The sequence below is a fragment of the Xyrauchen texanus genome, chromosome 2 (genome assembly GCF_025860055.1).
Source record: "Xyrauchen texanus isolate HMW12.3.18 chromosome 2, RBS_HiC_50CHRs, whole genome shotgun sequence".
Lineage (NCBI taxonomy): Eukaryota > Metazoa > Chordata > Actinopteri > Cypriniformes > Catostomidae > Xyrauchen > Xyrauchen texanus.
In genome coordinates, this window is record NC_068277.1 from 17,034,504 (window position 1) to 17,058,885 (window position 24,382).

General features: G+C 42.1%; 1 protein-coding gene across 1 annotated transcript; it reads left to right on the top strand.

Annotated features, from left to right (window-relative positions):
* The first annotated feature begins 1,631 nt into the window (after positions 1–1,631).
* On the top strand, positions 1,632–23,504 carry LOC127652935 (sodium- and chloride-dependent glycine transporter 2-like). The gene is made up of 16 exons (XM_052139401.1): positions 1,632–1,715; positions 1,926–2,384; positions 3,566–3,713; positions 4,271–4,402; positions 4,546–4,719; positions 5,627–5,774; positions 5,897–6,029; positions 8,982–9,116; positions 9,239–9,342; positions 9,640–9,764; positions 18,525–18,637; positions 18,796–18,927; positions 19,522–19,621; positions 19,897–19,997; positions 21,767–21,934; positions 23,346–23,504. Exons 1-16 carry the CDS (start codon positions 1,632–1,634, stop codon positions 23,502–23,504), a joined length of 2,415 nt encoding a protein of 804 aa, XP_051995361.1.
* Positions 23,505–24,382: the final 878 nt, after the last annotated feature.

Below are 24,382 nucleotides of genomic sequence, written 5' to 3' on the forward strand. Positions count from 1 at the left end.
GCTAAAAATAGAAAAATGCTCCTTTGTCTTGCGTAAAAGTTTAACAAATGAGTAAGTCCACTGCTCTGAAAACCTCGCCCACTTTTAGCACTGGAGCAATATGTGTTGCCAGTGACGCAAAAAGTGCGTGAACGCGTATCTTATGTGCGTAAGGGTTCGGGGGCGTATGTGTGACGGGCAAATTATGCCATGGTAGGAAATTAATACTAGAATAAATGACATAAACGTTTTTTATAGTATGTCATAATTTTGCAAAGTTAAATATTTGTTTTTGAAATGGTCACTTCTTAAAAAGAACTCAAAAAACATATTTCTGTGGGTATCAAAAAATACAAAATGCCAGCTTTTTCACTGGTCTATAATGAGTAAAATGGGGAACTTATTTTGAAAATAAAAAAATAGGCCTATTACATGCTTATTCAATAGCCTGCTTTTAAATTATGTATATTTAGATGTATCTCTGTAGAGATGAATTGGTCAACTTTGCAGCCCCCTTGATGCATGCGTCTGCAGAATCTTCTCCAGCGTGCGTCAGATGAACATCTTTACATAGTCCTGGGGGACAAGTTTATTAATCAGTCACGAGCCAGTCCGTCCCAAAACGTAGTCTCGCGCTGCCTTGTGTGTGTCACGAGCTCACGTCTTCGCTTGTTGCCCCTTTAAAAATCAGAATTCAAGGCCAATGATTTATCAAACCCCTATTATCAAGAAAATGTCATGCGAAGGGTACCTTGCCCTGCACTGACGCAAACCCGATATTTCCTACGGAGATATAGGAAGCTTTGCACTTTGCGCAGCCAAATTCAGTCTGCCTGCCGCCTCTACAGCTGTTTTCTGCTATTAACCCTCATTTGTTGACTCTGCACGAATGGTAAGTAGAGCACATTCATTACTTTATGCTTTGTCGTTCTTGCTAAGAACGGTTTTGAAATTATTTAGAACAGTCCAATTATCATGGCAACACAAAGTGTTTTTTAAAAGTGCGCGAATCGACAGACAAGTCGCTATCCACGGTGCTGAAACTTTGTGGCATGCTTTTAACTTTTTTTTTTTTTTTTTTTTCCAGGGGAACCTTCGTTGCATTGCGTACTTAGCTTCACTTGTAACATGCATGCATGCATACATAGGCTACATACATAAAGACATACATTCATACATACATATATATATATATATATATATATATATATATATATATATATATATATATATATATATATATATATATATATATATATATATATATATATATATGTAGCCTATATAATTACCGTTTATAAGAATGTAATTAGTTTATAACTTGATGATATTTTGATTTGGTTGCTTTTTATATTACGTTATTGTAACACATTTTTAATAATAGCCAAGATTATACAGTTGCAGTGAAACTGTATTTTTAATCTCTTGTGTATAATTATAACCCAGTATATTTTAACGTTTCGCCGTTCGGAGTTCTCCTATGGTGCAGTGTAATTGTTGGTGTAATGTTGCATGTTGTCACCCGGGTTTGCATTGCACACTTATACTGGAACTGGTGCCTGCCGCAGGGGGAAAGAGCCTCGGCCTTACCCGGCAGCTTGTCTATTGCCCATAAAACCAGGGGATGTGCCGGGTTGAATGACAGGAGGGAAATGAGGCGTAAAATTAAAGAACCTTTCTCTAATGGTAAAAGCAAGAACCAAACAGCGACCATCCGTGAGCTGAAAATCAAAGAAGTGGAGCAGATATGTCCAGAAACGATCTTGAATATAGCTGAAACCCTGTTTCAGAAGTTATAGAATGCTAGTTTGATTTTGTTTTCTTCCTACTGGTAGGTTTATCCACATAATGTCTGAGTGTGGAAAATATACTGGATAACTGACTGCAGTGAGCATGTTTACTGTTCTGTTCGTGTCTAATTTGTATTTAACAATTTAACGTTGCAGGATTTTGAGCACGGAGAAATGTTGAGACAGCCGTCAAACAGTATTCCGCCCCAGCAGTCGGGGGCAGCGGTTGGAGCTACAACTAATAACAAACCTGAGAACGGCCACCCGGTACCCCAGCCGCCGTCCACAAACGAACGGAAAACTTTTTGTCCTTCGGAAAATAAACCGTGCGAAATGGAAGCCAGTAAAGCATATGGAACGTTTAAAAACGCCGCGCCTGGACCAACGTTTGATTCCGTGAACTCTGCTGTGCGCAAGGATTCCACCGGTCAAATGGATGGTTCGACCGCTACACACGGTAAAGCCACGTCGGGCGTGATGTCCAATAACCAAGGCGCTGTAAGGATCGCGGCGGAGCATAATAACACCACTGGTGACTGGACCTCTATGAGCCAGACCACCATCATATTGGGTACAGATGGCAATACATCTGTTCTGCCTGGCACGTTGACCGGGGTAAGTGGTTACAAATGAACGTTTCAATTCCGGTCGAGTCAGCCAATCACCCCTTGGTGTTACGCTTTCAAACGGGGAGAGTCTTGATCAAACGCAATAGCTGGGTCATCCGAAGTGTATCTGTCTGGAGGACGGTTGTGGTGCTTTGTTCAAATTGGTATAGTTACATTATTGAACTTAAGGACCTTTTATAATGGAGCTTCAGCTTCTGTTCGTTAACCTATCATTTAAATGTTGGCCTTGAGACCTGTATTTGACATTAAAGCTTGTTGGATTTGTCGTAAAAAGAAGACAAAATGTAAAATATATTTCAGTATAATTAAACCAATATGCTAGTCAACCTAAGGTTTTTACTTTGTTTATATATATATATATATATATATATATATATATATATATATATATATATATATATATATATATATATATATATATATATATATAGGCTTATAGTATCGCTTTGGTTCTGAATAATGTGCTTCAGGAGGTAAAACTGGAGACCGACTGCTGTCATATGTAGGCTAGCCTAATACAATTTCGACCCATGTTTTAGGATTAATTTTAAAGTGATTTGGACAGTTAGGACATTGTTCTTTAGTCACTCAAAAGAGAAAAGTGAAACGAAATCTGTTTCCAATCTTGGAAGATTTGAACCCATTTGGTCTTTCACTGATAGTGATTATTTCTGACAAGTCAGTAATTACGAAAGTTTTCACAATTAGGTAGGGGAAGAGGATGTGACAAGTAGTGATTAGGATACTGCATTGTCCTGGAAACAAAGTCCCCAGATCAGAGTCTTGTTTCTATGATTTAACGAAAGTAATTTGAAATGAATCTGATCAGTTTGGGATGTTTACTGGGGGAACTGAATCGTGAGGCTCATTGTCCCCAGAGATTGCTTCTGGTGGATGGTTGTGATGCAGGATAATGTGTTACATAAGAATTTGTTTCTGGCACAATTCCCTTTGGGATCCCTCTATTACCATAGGTCACGGGAAAAGAACAAAAAAGTTATCAGGGAAGTGTTTGTGTAACCTATTTTCCCCCGATAAGTGATGCATACCTCTATATTTCTTGATGTCCCGTAATCGGACAATAGAATGGATCGTTGATAAATCTTAAATGAATGAATGAATGAAAATAATTAAAATAGAGTGGTCTGTAATGGACTGTTCCTCCAGGATGACGATGATGATGCGGGAGGAGACGAGAATAAAGCCCGGGGAAACTGGACCAACAAAATGGATTTTATTCTTTCCATGGTGGGCTATGCCGTGGGGTTGGGAAATGTGTGGAGATTCCCATATCTTGCATTCCAGAATGGTGGAGGTGAGGAAAAAAAAAAGAAGAAGAAAACTTTATGGCCTCATCATAATCACAGAACACTAGAACTAAAGAATAAAATATATATGTTTAATTGAAAAAGAAAAACATATATTTCTAATTGAAAATGCGTAGCTTCAAAGTTGTAAATAATTTTCTTTTTTCAATTATAAGTAATACTCACATAGCCTTTATACTTTCGTTAAACGCTGTTAAAACTGTTTTTTTTTTTCTGTCATTAATGAATGACAATAAAAAATACATTAAATTTGAACGAATTTAAATTTCTTTTTATGATTGCGCTAAATTACATTATACTGGAATTGAAATGACAACAAAATCAGCCTATAATTAGATTATTATTATTATTACCCATTATTATTATACATTAATATAGGCTATATATATATATACAATTTAGCAATGCCATATTTTAAGGTTAATTATGCGATAATAAACTTCGCAAAATTTCTGTGCACAGGAGTTTATAGTGCAACTTCAGAATAAGTTTTAGGATGCGCAGTTTATGACTCTTTAAACAGTAGCCGCTTTCTCTTTTGTAGGTGCGTTTTTGATACCTTACCTGATCATGTTAGGCCTCGCCGGTATACCTATATTTTTGCTGGAAGTGTCGTTGGGTCAGTTCGCCAGTCAAGGACCGGTGTCTGTATGGAAAGCAATTCCGGCTCTACAAGGTAAATTACTTTATTAATTACAACAGACTGATGATCAGATGTAGCCTAATAGTTGTTGTAGTTTATCTCCAGTGAAATGGTAATCGACTTCTCGTCTGCTTTAAGTGTAATTTCTATTATCTGGTTTTATTTTGTTATTATAGGTTGCGGGATTGCCATGTTGATAATATCTGTCTTGATAGCCATATACTATAATATTATTATGTGCTGGACATTGTACTACCTGTTCGCTTCGTTGAAGGGCATACTGCCATGGGCCACGTGTAAAAATGAATGGAACACCATCGAATGCAAAGACAAAGACATGCTGCTTTTGGGTAAGGATGAGAGGCTCTCTCTCTCTTTTATGTGTATCCAACCCCCCTCCCCCCAATCCCTACTTTTTCTACCTAAAATGCGCAATGCGCAATCTGTATTTCACGACTTAAGTAGCCTATGCCACTCAATTTAGGATAGTCTGTGTGATCATGCTCTCTCTACCTATACCCTACGCAAGTTATAATTTTTATTCTAATTACACCACAACTTCTCATTTGATGACTTGACATAATTTTGTCAGTAATAGACTTTTGTTATAAGAGTTCATTTCCCACACAGACACTTGCAAATAGTGAGCTATGTCGTGTGAGCTTTATTTAAAAAAAAAAAAAAAAAAGGAAACAGAAAAAATGCTAAAATATTTTGGATAAAGAACTCCAAGGTATCCTTACGTATGCAATTACATTTTTTGAAAATGTTTACGTTTTATCACGTTTAAAAACGCAATTTCAGATGACGTGCTTTTGGTGAATTCAGCAGAAAATCTGCTTGCTTGACAAATTTACTGTAATAGTTGGTGCAGTGCCGCAGTGAGATGCATTGCCACCCCGTGGCTGGTTTGAGTAGCGCCACTATATCGTGACTTAAGCATACAATGTATACAGTTAGTTTTGCAGTTGTGTGCAAGGGTATAACCATCTAAATATGGTTGCACTCAGTTTTAAGTATCGGCTTTTGAAAAACCCATACTGATCAACAACTAATCTAATCAAAATATTGGGAGCATGTGCATTGACCTCAATCATGTCTATGGTGGTAACGGCTTGGTTTGTGTGTGCAATATCTTAGATTAGGTTTCAAATGTTTTGCTATAAGACAGCGAATGACACTGGTAAAAACAGACATATTTAAAGTTCATTCCAAGTTCATATTCATATTCATAAGTCATATTTCCTTTCTGGCCAGATTCGTGTATACTAAGGGACAGAAACATCACATCTATCAAGAACACTACATTCTGTTTATCTGCAAATGCTGTTGGGAATTTAAGTAAACTGTTGAATGTCACAGCGGATAACAAAACTTATGTCAGCCCAAGTGAGGAGTATTTCAAGTAAGTTTTCTTCTCTATTTATCAGTTTGGGTAACTTTGACAACATATTTATCTATCACAGTGTTTTATTTGTCATTTTGCAGAATAATAGAATGGCAATAACTGTGTTTTTGTTTTTACAGGTATAATGTGTTGCACATTTCCAAGGGTATTGAATACCCAGGGGACATTCGTTGGCCCTTGGCAGCTTGCCTTTTTTTGGCATGGCTTATCGTCTATGCCTCTTTGGCTAAAGGGATCAAGTCCTCAGGGAAGGTAAGAAGACAGGTTGACTGTTTTCCCTTCTCCTCCCTACTTTATTTACAGTAACTAAATTAAGAGCCATTATTTGGCCTATTATTGATCTAATGCAAAGTTCTCTGTATTTCTTTCAGCAGATTTGTAATGCTTGGACACTACTGTACAGTCATATGTAGTTGCAATGTTTAAAATGTATTTGTAGTAACATATATGGCTGTGTTTTCTCCTATTCTGAGTGTAAAGCTAATGTGTGTAAAATAGCAAATATAGTGATTGTTTTTAAACATCTGTCTTGAATGCTCCCCCTGTGTGCTATTTGTTGAATAAACAGATAGTCCCGCCCTAAACTCACACCATTGGTTGAGACAGTGGCGCTGTGGGCTGGTCAGGATGCTACAGAGAAATGTTTGATAGTCACAGGCCCTGTCCCAAATGCCACCCTAAACCCTTGCAGTCCTCCTCTGAGACCAGACTTTGGTGACGTAAGCGAGTGAAAACCGATAGGGCGCTAGTTAGCAAGTCCATGAGGTTGCATGATTGATTAAAGTGGAGATTTTGCACAGAATTCAAGACTTCAATAAGATGATGCTTTTTTTATTATACATTATGTTCTTCATATACACAGAGTTTTATACATTATTATTTGATAAAAAAAGGTGAATGAACACACTTTAAACTAACTCATAAAGCATTAGATAATTTAATAAAGAATTGTATTGTACAGGACAGTAGGCTACTCCCTTATATCTTAATATGTTACAGACACACAATAAAATTTAAATCCTCTTTGAAAAAACCATAACAAATGTTTAGTTTTAGATTACTTACTTTTAAGAATGCAAAACTTCCTCCAGAAAAAAAGTGTATTTAATAAAAATTAAATAGGAGTAATCGCATCAATGGAAAACTGAATAAACAAAGTTTTGAGCCAGTTATAAACATTAGACTAAAAGTGATACTTCATACCAACTTTATTGACATTGCCTTGTCTGCCATGTTTTTTCCTCTGGCACGGAAAATCCAGTCCACTGTGATTGGTCAAGAGGATTAGTTGAAGGGCGCATTGAGGGCGCAAATGGGCTGCTTGTGAGCACCCTTTTGAGCGCTAAAATGTCGAATGGGACACCCTACTGCCTCATGGACTTCTCAGGAACACTCAGTGAAGGCCACGAGTCTGCAAGTACACATTTAAGTGTGCCATTTAGGACGGGGTCACAGGGAAACTTATGCATGGCTAAATTTGAGCTCGTTCTGCATATTAAACTAAGAGAAAATCTTATGCAACCTAGTTATTATAACTAAATCTTTCGCAAAATGAGTTTTACATGTCTCGTTCTATGTATCACAGCAGTTTTCTGGTGAAATAAACACTAGAGGCGCAACAAAAATTTATATTCACTTATTCACAAATAACAAGTAAAACAGCAGATTAACAGTTCATAAACACTGATTTATTGCTCTGTTTCTAACACAATGCGATTTTATATCAAAACACTTACTATAATTCGGTATTTGAAATACGACATTCTACTTAACCAACTCCATTTACAAGCTTATTCCAATGAGACTAAGTTGCACCAGAGCTCAACTGATAGCCACCCGAGTGATTGGACCTTAAACGTGAAAGATTGGGGTACGAGTCCAGCAAAGCATGCAATCCAACCTGGTATCATAGTGAAAATGTGATTATATACACATTTTGCAAAACTTGTTATATGTGTATCCAGGTTCAATTCCCTGTAGATTGCAGGTGAAATGAACACTAGAATTGCTAACACTCTAGTTGTTTTATTCACTTTCACTCAAATCATGACTTCAATGCCTGATTATGACTTTATAAACACTTATTTTTCTATTTCTCAGAACCTGCTAAGTTATGATATTGAGACACTTTTACTCTAACGCATCTTTTGAAAAATTATACATTTTAATGCTTGTATTACAGACCCACCTACATAAATACATTTTTTCCAATATGATTAGCTTGTGTGGTAACTCACCTCATAGAGCGTTGGACTTTGGAGGACGGTGGTTCAAAACCAGACAAGAACTCATGCAGACACTTGACATGACAAAGAGATAGAAGGGACATAAATTATAGTGGTTGCTTAATTTTAAAACACAATTGGTTAAGGTTAGGTGTTGGTTAAGGGTAAGGATGTCTGTTTTGTTAAACACTCATTTCTCTTTTCAGACACTATTGGTCAAGTTTTTGGTTGGATTAAAGGTTTTATTAAAACCTCAATCTAAAATTCACTTTAAAAACCCTCATCTGATTACAACCTCATTTCGCTCGGTTTTCGGCACCCCCTGCTTGACATTTCACTTGAAAAGTGCAGCCAAACCTGTTTTGCTAAAATTTTGCAATGCTCACATAAATTTCATGAGACCAGGCTGTTTTAATCACACATTTGCTTTCTATGACAATGTTGGTTATGTTTAGGTTGGGGGGGGGGGGAGTTCTTGTTTATTTTAAAATGCCACAGAGCATTAACCTTAAAAACCTAATCTTTTTGGGAGTGGACATTTCACCTTGGACACAGTGATCTGTGAAATGAACCATGTAATTTTATTTTGCAAAAATGTTGCCACAGTCACATAATTTTCATGAGATCAGGCTGTATTTTAACCCTGAAAAAATTGCATCAGGTTAAAAAAATTAAATCAAGTATGTACATTAATAGAGATGTATCTAATTCTCGTGTTAAAAGTTAAAAATAATAGGGGCATAAATGTGAAGCTTATAATTTTATACTTCAATTTCACTTTCACTTCCATTGCAAGTGTCTAACTGAAACTTAGATTTTTGAAGACAATAATCAGTTTGAGTGACTATCCTTTTTCATAGAGTATCTTGTGTGTTTTTGCTTGTTGGGTTTTCAAAATGGTTTTGGTTATAAACAAACTGTAGCAGTCTTTTACAAACTTTTGTACTTAAATTTCCTCTGATATGCACCTTGTTCTCAGGTGGTGTATTTCACTGCCACTTTCCCCTATGTGGTTTTGGTCATTCTGTTGATCAGAGGGGTCACTCTGCCTGGAGCAGGCTCTGGCATCCTTTACTTCATAACACCCAAATGGGAAAAACTCAATGATGCCAAGGTAATAGAAGTATATATTTATTATTTAAGTTATTATATTTTATATATTCTCCTCCAGATTCAGTTCTTTTTCATCTGTGAATCTATCTGTTTGCTTTTTTCCTCATTCACCGTTATCCCTAGGTGTGGAAGGATGCTGCTACACAGATTTTCTTCTCTCTGTCAGCTGCATGGGGTGGTCTTATAACCTTGTCATCCTACAATAAGTTCCATAACAACTGCTACAGGTAACCAGCGTGGTCACTTCCTGCATCATTTCAAGGAGTTACTACTAATTTAGTTGTACTAATAATTTAAGAACTCTTTACTGACTAACCAACAAAAAGAGGGTAACTATTATTTCATATTAATTTTAGTACCACAAGTCTAGGATGCGTGTAAGAGATTGTGCACAAACAATAGACACATCTTACCAATTTTTTTTTTATAATTGTTATTATTATTTATTATTATTATATAAGTTTATCTCATGTGCTCTGTTTCTTAATGGTGTGTGTGTGCTTTGTTTGTTTTTTGCTTTGCAGGGACACTCTCATTGTGACGTGTACTAACAGTGCCACCAGTATTTTTGCTGGTTTTGTAATTTTTTCAGTTATTGGCTTCATGGCTCATGAGCTCAAAGTCCCAATTGAGAGTGTGGCAGATGAAGGTACGTGTGTGTGTTTGTGTGTGTGCGTGTGTGTGTGTGTGTGTGTGTGTGAAATGCAGAAAGTTTTCTGTGAGGGTTAGGTTTAGGGGTTGTGTTAGGTTTAGGGGATAGAATCTATAGTTTGTGCAATATAAAAATCATTAAGTCTATGGAAAGTCCTCATAATGATAGGTAGACCAACGTGTGTGTGTGTGTGTGTGGCGTGTTTTTGTGATTTACGAGGACAATTTTGTAAGTTACAAATTAGTAATTACAAGGGTATTATGCTATAAATGTGATTTATGAGGACATTTCTAGTGTCCCCATAATTCAAATCGCTTAAAAATCATACTAAACAATGATTTATTGAAAATGTAAAAATGCAGAAAGTTTTCTGTGATGATTAGGTTTAGGGGTTGTGTTAGGTTTAGAGGTTAGAATCTATAGTTTGTACAGTATAAAAGTCATTATGTCTATGGAAAGTCCTCATAATGATAGGTAGACCAACATGTGTGTGTGTGTGTGTGTGTGTGTGTGTGTGTGTGTGTGTGTGTGTGTGTGTGTGTGTGTACAGTGGCAAGAAAAATATCTGAACCCTTCGGAATTAGCTGGTTTTCTGCATAATTGGCCATAAAAGTGATCTCATCTTCATCAAAGGATATGATGTATAAACAAGTATAGACAAACAACAATGTGCTTAAGCTAGCGACACACAAGCAATAATATTTCACGTCTTTATTAAACACATCCCGTTAAACATTCACAGTGCTGTGGAAAAAGTAGGTGAACCTCTAGGCGAATGACATCAACAAAATTATTTTGAATTAATGCCAGGAGTTAGCAAGCCTGGCATCCAGTTAATGAAACCAGATTGGAGGTGTTGTTTAGAGCTACTTTGACTTATAAAAAGCACTCAAACATTTTGAGTTTGCTATTCACAAGAAGAATCTGCTGACGTGGACTATGCCTCGCAAAAAAAAAAAAAAAAAAAAGATCTCGGAAAACCTACGATCAAGAATTCTTGCTTTACATAAAGATGGAAGGGGTCACAAAGTCATCTTGAAGAGCTTAGATATTAATCTGTCCAGAGTTAGACAAATTGTCTATAAATGGTGATGATTTAGTACTGTGGCTACTCTCCCTAGACATGGCCATCCAGCCAAGATGAATCAAAGGGCACACAGCAGAATGCTCAATGAGGTAAAAAGAACCATAGAGTGACAGCTAAAGACTTGAAGGAATCATTGGTACTGGTTAACATCTCTGTTCATGAGACTACTGTATGGAAAACATTAAACAGGCATGGTGTCCATGACAGGACACCATGAAGGAAGCTGCTGCTTTCCAACAAAACATTGCTGCGCACCTGAAGTTTGCCAAAGACCACCTTGACTCTCCACAATACAACTAGAACAATGTTTTCTAGACTGATGAAACTAAGGTTGAATTGTTTGGGAAGAACATGCAACACTACGTATGGCATAAAAAGGGCACTGCATACCAATATAAAAACATACGCAACGGTGAAGTACGGTGGAGGGAGCATCATGATTTGGGGCTGCTTTGCTGCAATGGGAGAGCTGTTCACACCAGACATCCTAAGAATATGGCTGAGCTGAAGCAGTTCTGTAAGGAAGAACGGTCCAAAATTACTTCTGAATGTTGTGCAGGTCTAATCTGCAGCTACCGGAAACTATTTGTTAAGGTTATTGTTGCCAAAGGAGCATTGACCAGTTATCAAATGCAAGGGTTCACTTACTTTTTCCACAACACTGTGATATTTTAATGGGATTTTTATAATGAAAACATGAAAGATTATAATTGTTTGTGTGTTGTTAGCTTAAGCACATTGTTGTTTGTATATACTTGTGACTTATAATATATATACACATATTATGACGAATGCAGAAAACCAGCTAATTCCAAAGGGTTCACGTACCTTTCTTTCCACTGTATATGCATGTGTGTATGTGTATTTGTTTTTGTAGCTAGTTGTTTAGTAAACTATTAAATTACCTGGTGGGGTTTATTGGTTGTTTGGGGAAACTCTATATAAATCTCTATAATTAAGCTAAACTACAAGAGGCCATGCTGTATTGTGAATAGTCACCACTAAAGAGTGTTGTTAGAACCCCTTTTTCCATTACTATATTTACAACCTTAATTGCCTATTGCTTTTATAAAATCATAACTGCATACAAAAAAAAATCGTCTAGGTTACGTATGTAACCTCCGTTCCCTGATGGAGGGAACGAGACGTTGTGTCAGAGAAGCGACACTAGGGGTCTCTCTTGAGCGCCTATATTCACCTCTGGACTATGAAAAAAGGCCAATGAGAGTTGGCAACCAGTATTTGCATGTCCCGCCCCCGGACATACGGGTATTTAAGCGGCACAAATACGGGAGTTCATTCAGGATTTTTCTGAGGAGCCGGAAATGGTCCGGCCACAACAGTGGCTCGGCTCAGCGACGTGGCAGAGGAGACACAACGTCTCGTTCCCTCCATCAGGGAACGGAGGTTACATACGTAACCTAGACGTTCCCCTTCTGTCGCTCTCTCCACGTTGTGTCAGAGAAGCGACACTAGGGGTTCACTTATAAAAGCGCCATGCGCTGAGCCGTGTACGTGAACTGCTGATACAGGAGCGAGCAGGTATTCTTACGTGCAGGACGACCAACTGTATCAGGCTGCACGTACCCTTCCCCAATGCCCCATTTAAGCCATCAGGATTCCTTATCGTTACCCTGGAGGGGAACAAGGTGCTGGCCGCCAACCTGGGAACGGGCCAAGCCTGGCCGGGCCTCTTTTCTCTCTATGTTTCATAGAGCAACTTAGGCCGGGGCCCTTACACACATTGAGGGAAGGGGGTCTTAGCCCTTATTCAGGGCGGGGAAGACCCTGCGGAGGCCACGCCTACCCGAGAGGGGAGGCAAGTTTAAGTGGCAAAACCATCAGAGGCCTGCTTAGGGCCTATGTGGAAAAGTTGGTGCGGTGGTGGATCCAGCCTATAGAGGGGGGAACATACAGCACAGCAGCCGAGGCAGCCATGACTGCCTAAGGGAAACACGGGAGTCAGCTCGCCAGAGGGGACAGAACCGTGGTGTTACACACAGGGGGAGTCCGAAGGAGGCCTTACCTGTGGAGCACCTATACCAGTACAGGGTAGCTTATGGTACCCGCAGTGGCTTGGGTCAGCGAGTTCCTCCGCTGAACTGCGACCCACGAGGGCTAGGGAGGAATCGACCAGTGTCCCAAACCTGAGATCTCCTGGGAATGAAGGCGCACTGTTTCCCCTGGTTAGGGGGAAGGGCGCTAGGTGCAAGCGATTCACCTGGTCAGATCGTGGGCGTGCCACCGAGTTCTACTGGCTCGGTACCTGAGAGAACATGGGACGATACTGACTCAACTCGGAGATTGTAGAATCTCGCAAAAGTGTTAGGTGTTGCCCAGCCCGCTGCTCTACAAATGTCTGCTAGGGCAGTGCACCTAGCCAGTGCCCATGAGGACGCAACACTCCTGGTGGAGTGAGCTCGGACCCGAATGGGGGGGGCACAGCCTGGGTGTGATAAGCCAGGGAAATGGTGTCGACAACCCAGTGGGTGAGTCTCTGCTTGGAGACAGCATTCCCTTTCTGCTGTCCCCCAAAGCAGACAAAGAGCTGCTCAGAGCGTCTGGTGCTCTGTGTGCGGTCCAGATAAATACGTAAAGCACGTACTGGACACAGCAGTGAAAGGGCTGGGTCTGCCTCCTCCCGGGGCAGCACTTGCAGGTTCACTACCTGATCCCTGAAGGGCGTGGTAGGAACCTTGGACACATAGCCCGGTCGCGGTCTTAGGATCACGAAAGTATCTGCCGGACCGAACTCCAGGCAAGCGTCGCTAACAGAGAACGCATGCAGGTCCCCGGCCCTCTTGATGGAAGCGAGCACGATCAGCAGGACAGTCTTGAGAGAGAGGGCCCTGAGTCCAGCTGAGTCAAGCGGCTTGAAGTGGGGGTCTCTGGAGGCCCATAAGGACGACCGAGAGATCCCAGGAGGGGAACAGGTTAGGCCGGGAGGGAGTTATCCTCCGGGCACCTTTTAGGAACCTGACGATTAAGTTGTGCTTACCAAGAGACTTGCCGTCTACCATGTCGTGGTGGGCCGCGATAGCGGCGACATACACCTTGAGGGTGGAGGGGGACAGCCTCCTCTCCAGCCTCTCCTGAAGAAACACGAGCACTGACCTAACTGCGCACTTCTGCGGGTCTTCGGCTCGGGAAGAACACCAGTCCGTGAACAGACGCCACTTTAGAGCGTAAAGATGCCTGGTAGAGGGGGCTCGGTTGATTGTATCTATGACGGTCGGTGGTAGGCCGGCTAGATCTTCCGCATCCGGAGGTTCCAGAGGTCTGGGTGCGGGTGCCAGAGCATGCCCCGTCCCTGAGAAAGAAGGTCCTTCCTCAGGGGAATCCGCCAGGGAGGGGCTGTCGTGAGGAGTGTGAGGTCCGAAAACCAAGTCCGGGTAGGCCAGTAAGGGGCTACCAGAATGACTTGCTCCTCGTCCTCCCTGACCTTGCATAGCACCTGTGCAAGAAGGCTCACTGGGGGGAATGCGTACTTGCACAGCCCCGCAGGCCAGCTGTGTGCCAACGCGTCTGCCCCGAGGGGAGCCTCTGTCCGGGCATACCAGAGCGGGCAGTGGGAGGTTTCTTGGGAGGCAAACAGGTCTACCTGAGCCTTGCCGAACCGGTCCCAAATCAGCTGGACCGACTGGGGGTGGAGCCTCCACTCTCCACCGGGCAAGCTTTGTCTTGACAGCGCGTCCGCTATCACATTGAGGTTGCCGGGGATGTGAGTGGCGCGCAGTGACTTGAGTTGCTGCTGACTCCAAAGGAGGAGACGACGGGCGAGCTGTGACATGTGGAGGGAGCGTACTCCGCCTTGGCGGTTTATGTAGGCTACGACCGTGGTGCTGTCTGTCCTGACTAGGACGTGTTTGTTCCGAATTAACGGGAGAAACTTCTGCAGGGCCAGAAAAACAGCCAGCAGCTCTAGGCAGTTGATGTGCCAGCGCAGCGGCCTCGGTTCCACCGGCCTGCGGCTGCGCGCCCATTGCATACGGTGCCCCAACCCAATTTGGAGGCGTCGGTTGTGACCAGAACGCGTCGGGACACCTGCTGCAAGGGTACTCCTGCCCTTAGGAAGCAGAGGTCTGTCCAGGGTTTGAAGGTTTGGCGGCAGGCAGAGATAAATTTTATGTTGTGCGTGCCACAGCGCCATGCTCATCTCGGGACTCGAGTCCGGAGCCAGTGCTGAAGTGGTCTCATATGCATCAACCCCAGTGGCGCAGCCGCCGCGGAGGATGCCATATGCCCCAGGAGCTTTTGGAAACGTTTTAGCGGGACCATGGCGCCTGGCTTGAAGGAAGCGAGGCATTTCAGCACTGACTGAGCACGCTCGTTGGAGAGACGTGCTGTCATTGGGACTGAGTCTAACTCCAGACCGAGAAAAGAGATGCTCTGGACCGGGGAGAGCTTGCTCTTTTCCCAGTTGACCTGAAACCCCAAACGGCTGAGGTGGCTGAGCACCTGGTCTCTGTGTGCGCACAGTAACTCTTGGGAGTGGGCCAGTATGAGCCAGTCATCGAGGTAATTGAGTATGCGTATGCCGGCTTCTCGGAGCGGAGCAAGAGCTGCCTCTGCGACTTTCGTGAAGACGCGAGGGGACAGAGACAGGCCGAAGGGGAGGACTTTGTACTGATACGCCTGGCCGTCGAACGCGAACCTTAGGAAGGGGCGGTGTCGAGGGCGAATTGATACGTGGAAGTACGCGTCCTTCAGGTCTACCGCTGCGAACCAATCTAGATGCCGGACGCCAGATAGAATTTGTTTCTGGGTGAGCATTTTGAACGGGAGTTTGGACATGGTCCGATTGAGAACTCGCAGGTCCAAGATCAGTTGTAAGCAGCCGCCTTTCTTGGGTACAACGAAGTAAGGGCTGTAGAAACCCTTCTTCGTTTCGGTTTGAGGGACAGGCTCTATCGCGTACTTTAATAGAAGGGAGGCGATTTCTTCACGCAGGGAGAGGGCATGTTAGCCGTGTACTGCGGAAAAATTTACGCCCACGAAGGGGGGCGGAGACCTGGCAAACTGAATTGCGTAACCGAGTCGAATGGTCCGGTGCAGCCAGCGCGACGGGTTGGGCAGTGAAAGCCACGCCTCTGAACTCCGTGCTAGGGGCACCAAGGGGACAGGTTTTTTGGAAGTACCCGGTGGGGCTTCGCAGCGGTGCGGAACAGGTAACGCGGCGTCGGGAGGCAACGTGGCGTCCCGAGGCTCTGGTGCTGAGAATGAACTGAAAGCACTTACCTTGCTCCTCGCCCCCGGCAGAACTCGTGACTGAGGAGGAGGTCTGATGTTGGCGTCCTCTGGACTCATCTGAACCGGCCGGCTGGGGAACAGTCGTGGCGCTGAAGGCGGGGACACCGTGTCCATGGAGCCAGGACTGTTGAGGCCTGAAAGCAGAGTGCTGTGAGAACGGCATTCCGGGGGACGGAGCGGTCTTACCACCTCCGGAGCTAACGTCTTGGGCTCTGGGTGCGTTGTCTCAGGAGCGCCTGGGAGCCTTCTGGGTCCTCGAGGGGGTCCGTGAGACAGGGGGCGTGCGCTTCCCGCGGTTTGCTCGACGCTGGGGCTGAGAGCTGGGCCCGGGTTGAGGCGGAGCAAGGGCTTGCCTTCTGGCCACGGGAGGACGCCCTCGGCGAGCAGACGGGGCATGGGCCGTGGCGGCAGGCTTGCGGCGAGGCATGATGTGAGAGATGGCCTCCGTCTGCTTCTTCACCATGGAGAACTGCTGGGCAAAGTCCTCGACGGTGTCGCCGAAGAGGCCGAACTGGGAGACAGGGGCGTTGAGGAAGCGAGTCTTGTCAGCTTCACGCATCTCGACTATGTTCAGCCACAGTTGACGTTCCTGGACCACTAGCGTGGCCATCGCCTGCCCGAGTGCTTGCGCTGTGACCTTCGTCGCTCTCAGGGCGAGGTCGGCCGCTGAGCGCAGTTCCTGCAGCATGTCGGGATCAGGGCCACCCCCGTGCATGTCACGTAGCGCCTTGGTTTGGTGGACCTGCAGGAGAGCCATGGCATGCAGGGCGGAAGCGGCGCGTCCGGTGGCGCTGTAGGCCTTCGCTGTCAGCGAGGAGGTTGCTCTACAGGTCCAGGAAGGGAGTACGGGGCGACCTCGCCAGGTGGTAGGGGTACCAGGGCATAGATGGATCGCAACCGCCCTATCCACCTGGGGAATCGCCTCGTACCCATGGCGCGCTCCGCCATCGAGGGTGGCGAGGGCGGACGAGCCTGTGGCGATGTGACGAGTGGAGAGGGGTGCTCTCCACGAAGATGTCAGCTCGTCATGCACTTCCGGGAAAAACGGGACCGGGGGGGCGAGGCTGTGAGCGGCGCCCAGACCCCAGGAACCAGTCGTCGAGCCGTGATGGTTGTGGGGAGGATGGAGGGTTCCAATCCAAGCCCATGCTGTCGGCTGCCCGGGAAAGCATGTTCGTCATCTGTGCGTCGGCCTCAGCCTGGGCGTGCATGCCCGAAAGCGGCAGCCCAGGGGAGTCCTCAGTATCAGATAACCCGCCCTCCGATGCCGCGGCGAGCTCACCGGCTTCCATCGCAAGAGGGTCGGCCGACTGGCTGTGAGGCGAGTCACCGCTACCTCGAGCACGGACGGGAATCAATGAGCGTGTCGGGGTGCGGGTGGTCCGAGGGGCGTACCCGGCGGAGCTGCACCCGCTGCCATCCCCAAATCGCCTCCATCGCCAGCCGCATCGTCCTCAATCCCGTGGGAAGAAGGAGCGACACGGGGGGGCGGCTGGAGTGGCTTGCTCACGGTTGTAAGCAAGCCGCGACCGCAACGTTGTCATGGTCATGTTCTCGCAGTGAGAACATGAACCATCCACAAACGCAGCCTCGGTGTGATCGCTACCCAGACACACGAGACAGCGCCTGTGGCCGTCGGAAGCGGAGAGCACTCTACCTCATCCAGAAACAACACTGGGGCGGAAGGGCATCTTTATAAAGACGTGTCCTTAAAAGGACGTTCAACGCCGCTGTGTTTTGCTCTTTTAGAGGAAATTACTCTTTTAAATAAAATCACTCTTTTAGGGAAAAAACTCATGAGAGTTTTTAAATCTGCACTGTCGATGCGCCCAGGGGCAGGAATGCACAGCCGTGCAAACAGGAGAAAGCTGCTGTTGTGCACCGTAGAATCCAACAGCATGCAGCAGAGGGATAACAGGAACTCGGTGTGTACACGCAGCAGTTGCAGACACGACCATCAGCTCCGAAGAAATTTTCTGAATGAACTCCCGTATTTGCGCCGCTTAAATACCCGTATGTCCGGGGGCGGGACATGCAAATACTGGTTGCCAACTCTCATTGGCCTTTTTTCATAGTCCAGAGGTGAATATCGGCACTCAAGAGAGACCCCTAGTGTCGCTTCTCTGACACAACGTGGAGAGAGCGACAGAAGGGGAACTAAAGGTATTAGGGAAGCAAATTTTAATTCATAGGCTATTTTATTAATCAGCAATTTCATTAAGTGCCATCCTTTCGCTAAAAATAATCATCCCTGAGATGCAAACTAAGGTGAATATTTGGCTTCTAAGGCACCCGTGCAGTGATACACACAGTAACTAGGTGTTTAGTGCCATAGCTGTTACTATATTGTATATTTTATCATACTTGGATTGCTGTTTCGACCATTGTCACTGTTTGTTTGTAAATATCCCCATTTTTAGGTCCAGGAATTGCATTTGTGGTGTACCCAGAGGCGTTGACTAGGCTGCCGTTGTCACCATTCTGGGCAATTATCTTCTTCCTCATGCTGCTTACACTTGGTCTGGATACTATGGTAAGGGCACTGGTGTAATTACTTAAGTACTGTATGTTTTGTTTTTTTCCCCATAATAATTAATCTACAGTTTATATCGTATGGTAGAATACATTTAATTAGTAACAATTAAAGAATAATTATAATACATTTTATGCACACTCTTCCTTCCTCTCCAGTTTGCCACCATAGAAACAATAGTGACCTCAGTTTCTGATGAATTCCCCAAGTACCTGCGAAAGCACAAGCCTGTGTTCACTTTGGTTTGCTGTATGTCATTTTTCGTTCTGGGCTTTCCTATGATCAACGAGGTAAGACATTACCTTTATTCCCAGCTGCAACACCACATTTATGAATGGATTTTAACTGTTTTTAAGTTATAGCACACTTCTTTAATTAAAGTGGATTAGGTGGAAATTAAAAAGCATTAAATAATCTGGGAAACAATAAAAACTAACATACAAACAAATAAAATTGTTTAACAATGTTTTAACATGTAAATATATAAAGGCTAAAATGATAAAGATCAGTAACAAGTAATATTACATTTCATGTATGCTCTGTATATATCTGTGTAGAACAACTGATACGTTTATTGGTTGTTTATTTATTTATTTGCACAATGATAGAGGCTAGTAATACCCAGTGTCTAAGAAGTTTAGGTCCCAAAAGAAATGCATGGGAAATTAAATGTATTGGAGAAGATTTAGATTTGTTTTTTTTTTTAGTTTAGTTAAAGCATACATGCCCTGAAACTGATGATGAATGTATAGATATAATGTATTTTTAGCAGATTTTTAAAGATGTGTATGCATAATGGTACTTGGCTGAATTTATTTTTGTGCGGGATGATGATAACTATTCAAAGACTGTGTTAGTGTTTGTGTTTGTGTTTTCACTTACAGAGTGGAATGTACATGCTTCAGCTGGTCGACACATTTGCAGCCTCTTACTCTCTGGTCATCATTGCAATATTTGAACTGATTGGAATCTCGTACATTTATGGTAGGTTTATTGCTACAGTTAATACATTTTTTAATCCTTAGGCTCCAGTTGTTTATTTTAGTGCACCCCAGGAATCAGAATTTTTAGGTAATGATAATGAAAAAGTACATATAATTAAAACAACAACACCATGTAAACAGAACAGCAAGCAGCAATGAGTATAAGCCAAGCAAATTTCACATTTCAGAATTATATTTCTTTCTTTCTTTCTTTCTTTCTTTCTTTCTTTCTTTCTTTCTTTCTTTCTTTCTTTCTTTCGTCTGTTTGTGGCACAGGTCTGCAACGATTCTGTGAAGACATTGAAATGATGATTGGGTTCCAGCCAAACAAGTTTTGGAGAATCTGCTGGGCCTTTGTCACACCAACCATTCTTACAGTATGTCTGCCTTAAACATGACAGACTTTTAAGGCTTATTCACACACTATGTACACAATATGCAGTTGAAAGGAAAAAGTATGTGAACCCTTTGAAATTAGCTGGTTTTCTGCACTGATTGGTCATAAAATGTGCTCTCATCTTCATCAAAATCACAAGTATATACAAACATGATTCTGCTTAAGATTAAGAAAAAAGTAAGTGAAACCTTGAGTTTAATAACTGGTAAACCAAGCATTTCCAGTAGCTGCGGATTAGACCTGCACAACATTCAGAAGGAATTTTGGACCATTCTTCATTACAGAACTGCTTCAGCTCAGCCATATTCTTAGGATGTCTTGTGTGAACGGCTCTCTTGATGACATTCCACAGAATCTCTGTTGGGTTAAGGTCTGTGCTCTTACTAGGCCACTCCAAAAGGTGGATTTTATTTTTTTGAAGCCATTCTGTAGTGGATTTACTTCGATGTTTGGAGTCATTGTCCTGCTGTATCACCCGATTCTACTGAGCTTTGGCTGGCACACAGCCACCCTGACATTATCCAGTAGGATATATTGATAAATTTAGCAATTAATGTTTTCCTTCATGATGGCAAGCGATCTAGTCCCCGAAGCATCAAAGCAACCCCAAATCATGATGCTCCCTCCACCGTACTTCACCATTGGGATGATGTTTTTATGTATGCGGTGCCCTTTTTAAGACATACGTAGTGCTCTGTGTTCTTTCCAAACAACTCAACTTCAGTTTACCCAGTCCACAAAACATTGTCCCAGTAGCGTTATGGAGTATCAAGGTGGTCTTAGTCAAACTTCAGGCGTGCCGCAATGTTTTTGTTGGAAAGCACCTTCGTGGTGTCCTGCAATGGACACTGTGACTTTTTAATGTTTTTTGTATAGTAGACTTATGAATAGAAATGTTAACCAGTTCAAATAGTCTTAAGTGTTCACCCTAGGGATCTTTTTTATCTCATTGATCATTCTGTGGTGTGCCCTTTGAGTCATCTTGGCTGGACAGCCACTTCTAGGGAGAGTAGTCACAGTACTAAATCGTCTCACAACTTTGAACAACTTTGTAACCTTTTCCAGCTTTATGCAAAGCAACAATTCTTGATCGTATGTCTTCTGAGATCTCTTTTTCGCAAGGCATGGGCCATGTCAGCAGATGCTTCTTGTGAATAGCAAACTCAAAATGTTTGAGTGCTTTTTATAAGCCAAACCTCCAATCTCGTTTCTTTAATTGGATGACAAGTTTTCCAACTTCTGACTCTAATTAGCTTTTGTTGATGTCATTAGCCTAGGGGTTCACATACTTTTTCCAACCTGTGAATTTTTAAATGATGTATTCAATATGTACAAGAGCAATGCAATAATTTGTGTGTCATTAGTTAAAACAGATTGTGTTTGTTCATTATTTTTATTTAAATGAAGATCAAGCCAGATTTTAATACAAATGTATCCATAAATAAAGGTAATTCCAAAGGGTTCACATACATTTCTTGCCAGTGTACATCTAAAAAGGGGAGACACTTAGTATTTTTCCTGCTTAAATTCATACAGTGAACATTTCACACATTTTTCACAAAAGTTTTATGGGGCCATTTCTGTAGATACCGTGATACACATCCAATGCCATTGCATGGCAAGACAAATGACATATGCAGCACAGAAGGACACCTTTATACATAATTGCTATTGCCATTGGTTACTGCCAACTCTCTCTCTCTCTCTCTCTCTCTCTCTCTCTCTCTCTCTCTCTCTCTCTCTCTCTAGTTTATTTTGGGACTTAGTCTGTACCAATGGAAGGTGATGACATATGAGGATTACACGTATCCAACTTGGTCCATGGTACTCGGCTGGCTTATGGTCATCTGCTCTGTTATATGGATTCCCATCATGTTTGTTATCAAGATGCACCTTGCACCTGGATCATTAAGTGAGGTAAGGGAAAGATAGATGGGTTATTTCCTCTTCTAGATGTATTGGAAAGCTCTCAACATGAATATGTTATCAGTTAATTGCTGACATGAAATACTTTTGGAAAGTTTATTTGTCCTGTGGTATAGCATGCGATACTCAAAACATTTATTAAACAGCATTTGCTAATTCTTTCAGAATTATTATCCAGTTTTTAGGATGGTATATTTGTAAAAATGACTAACCAAAAATTTGTCATGCTAATCTTTTAAAATTAACTAGTGATGGCAAAATGGTGATTGAAAATGGTGAAATAATTTCATTATTTACTCAAATGACACTTCTAACCAGTAGGACTTCCATTCTTCCGTAAAACACAGAAGGGGAATTTTAAGAATTCTTCACAGGATTTATTTGCCATAAAATGCAAGGGAATAATGACTCTGGTCTGTCAAACTTGAAAAAAACAAAAAACAAACAAAATTTAAAACCACAGTGAAAGTAATCGATAATAAAGTGCAGAAATCAGTTATGGTGGCTACGTCAATAATATCAAACCTCATTGTTTCTTGCAGCCTTACATTTGCTTACGAGACGCAATGAGAACCAATAAGGTTTGAAGTAGCCTCCATATTTGATTTCTGATTTTATTTCATTTGAATGAATAGCAACTTAAATGCCATTCTGTTCATCACACAAAATGATCGTATGAGTTGTGCCGATTACTTTCACTGTGGTTTTATGGGGTTTATGTCCCTTTTTTTAGCATGACAGTCCGGAGTCATTATTCACTTGGTGTAAATGGAAAATAAACCAAGTGAAGCTTTTTTAATAATTCACCTTTTGTGTCCAAGGAATAAAGTAAGTTCTTTAAAAAGAAATGGTGAAAAGTCACAGCACTTAAAATACACACTTTCCCATATAGAGTCAAATAAGTTTTTACCTAAAATCTTAATGTTGATAAAAAAAGCATCAACTACCAGTTTACAAAAAGAGAATAAAAATATAATACACAGATTAATAATTTGAACTAAGTCATGCATTAAAGGGATCATGCATTAAATATGTAAATATATCAATATTTTAATAACCCTTTCCTTCTAAATCAATTCAAGCTGAAGTATGTCATTTCTGTGACACTAGTGCCCCCCGAACGGAATTGCAAAAATAAACAATGTTTTAGCTTTCCAAATATGCCCCATGTTGTTTAAACATTCAGATGACCCACCTCCAACTCAAGCCATTGGTAATGTTGTTGGGGCAGGTCTATGATTAATGATTAATTATAGTTGTCTCTGCATATTAAGTAGGGATAAAAGAAAGTATTTAAACACTGAAAAAGTTACATACTTCATCTTTAATTTCTAGGATGTAAATCAAGCACAAGTTGAGTAATTTTGATAAATTTAATACCCCTTAATATTTCTCTCTCCAGCGCTTGAAGCTAGTGTGCTCTCCTCAGCCTGACTGGGGTCCATTCTTGATGAAACACCGTGGAGAACGCTACAAGAACATGATTGACCCACTAGGCACCAACTCACTTGGCCTTAAACTCCCCCCCAAAGATTTCTTACTCTCAGCCCAATATCAGTAATCTTCCTCATACAGTGAGTGCAACATTTCCCAAGGCCTCGGAGGGTGAGACAGCAATCACGTCAAACTCTTTCACTTGTGTTCTATTTCAGCCATATTTCCCCTCTTTTGACACTTTTAGAGGGGTCTTTCAGGTGGAAAGCACAGACAGCACCCTATGATTTTGTTGTTGTTGTTGTTTTTGTTCCTGAATAAGAATCCATAGTCAGTCTGAGAGTGGAGGTCTTTCACGCACATTCTCATACACTGATCCCAGCTAAAACTTTTTACAGAGCAAGTGTTTCTCAGAGGCAATATAATGATGCAGTTACAACTACTGAGGCAATATTTGACTGATTATGCATCAAGCAGTGTTTGTTTTTTAATTATATTTTCATTAATATATACAAAATGACTGCTGATGACTGCAAAAAAAAAAAAAAAAAAAATGATAAGGAGACTAATCTTTACATTTCTTGTCTATTTGCTTGTCATCTTGTTCTACATGTAGCAACATATTTGAGATAAACTGCTGAATAATGCACAGTGAACTTTAACTCTTTACTGTCATTGTACTCTCGCTCTCCGTTTGTGTCCACTTATAGCTGTACCTTGTGCCTCAGACTTCCTCTTTCTCTAATTCAACCAATCATACTACATCATGGAAGGAAGTGAGCACATTTCAGTCTCTGAATCATAAGCTATTCTACACTTTATAACAATTTGCTAGTCTATCTGTATTATCTCTGCAATGTAATAGACGCCAACCGCAACATACTGTAGGTTCCAATAGTTCACGTAAATCCATCCCATTCTACAAATTAATGAAAATACAGCCATGCAAATACTGTAATAATACCATTCAGTGTTGTTTAGAGTAGTATTCAATGGCCAACTAAC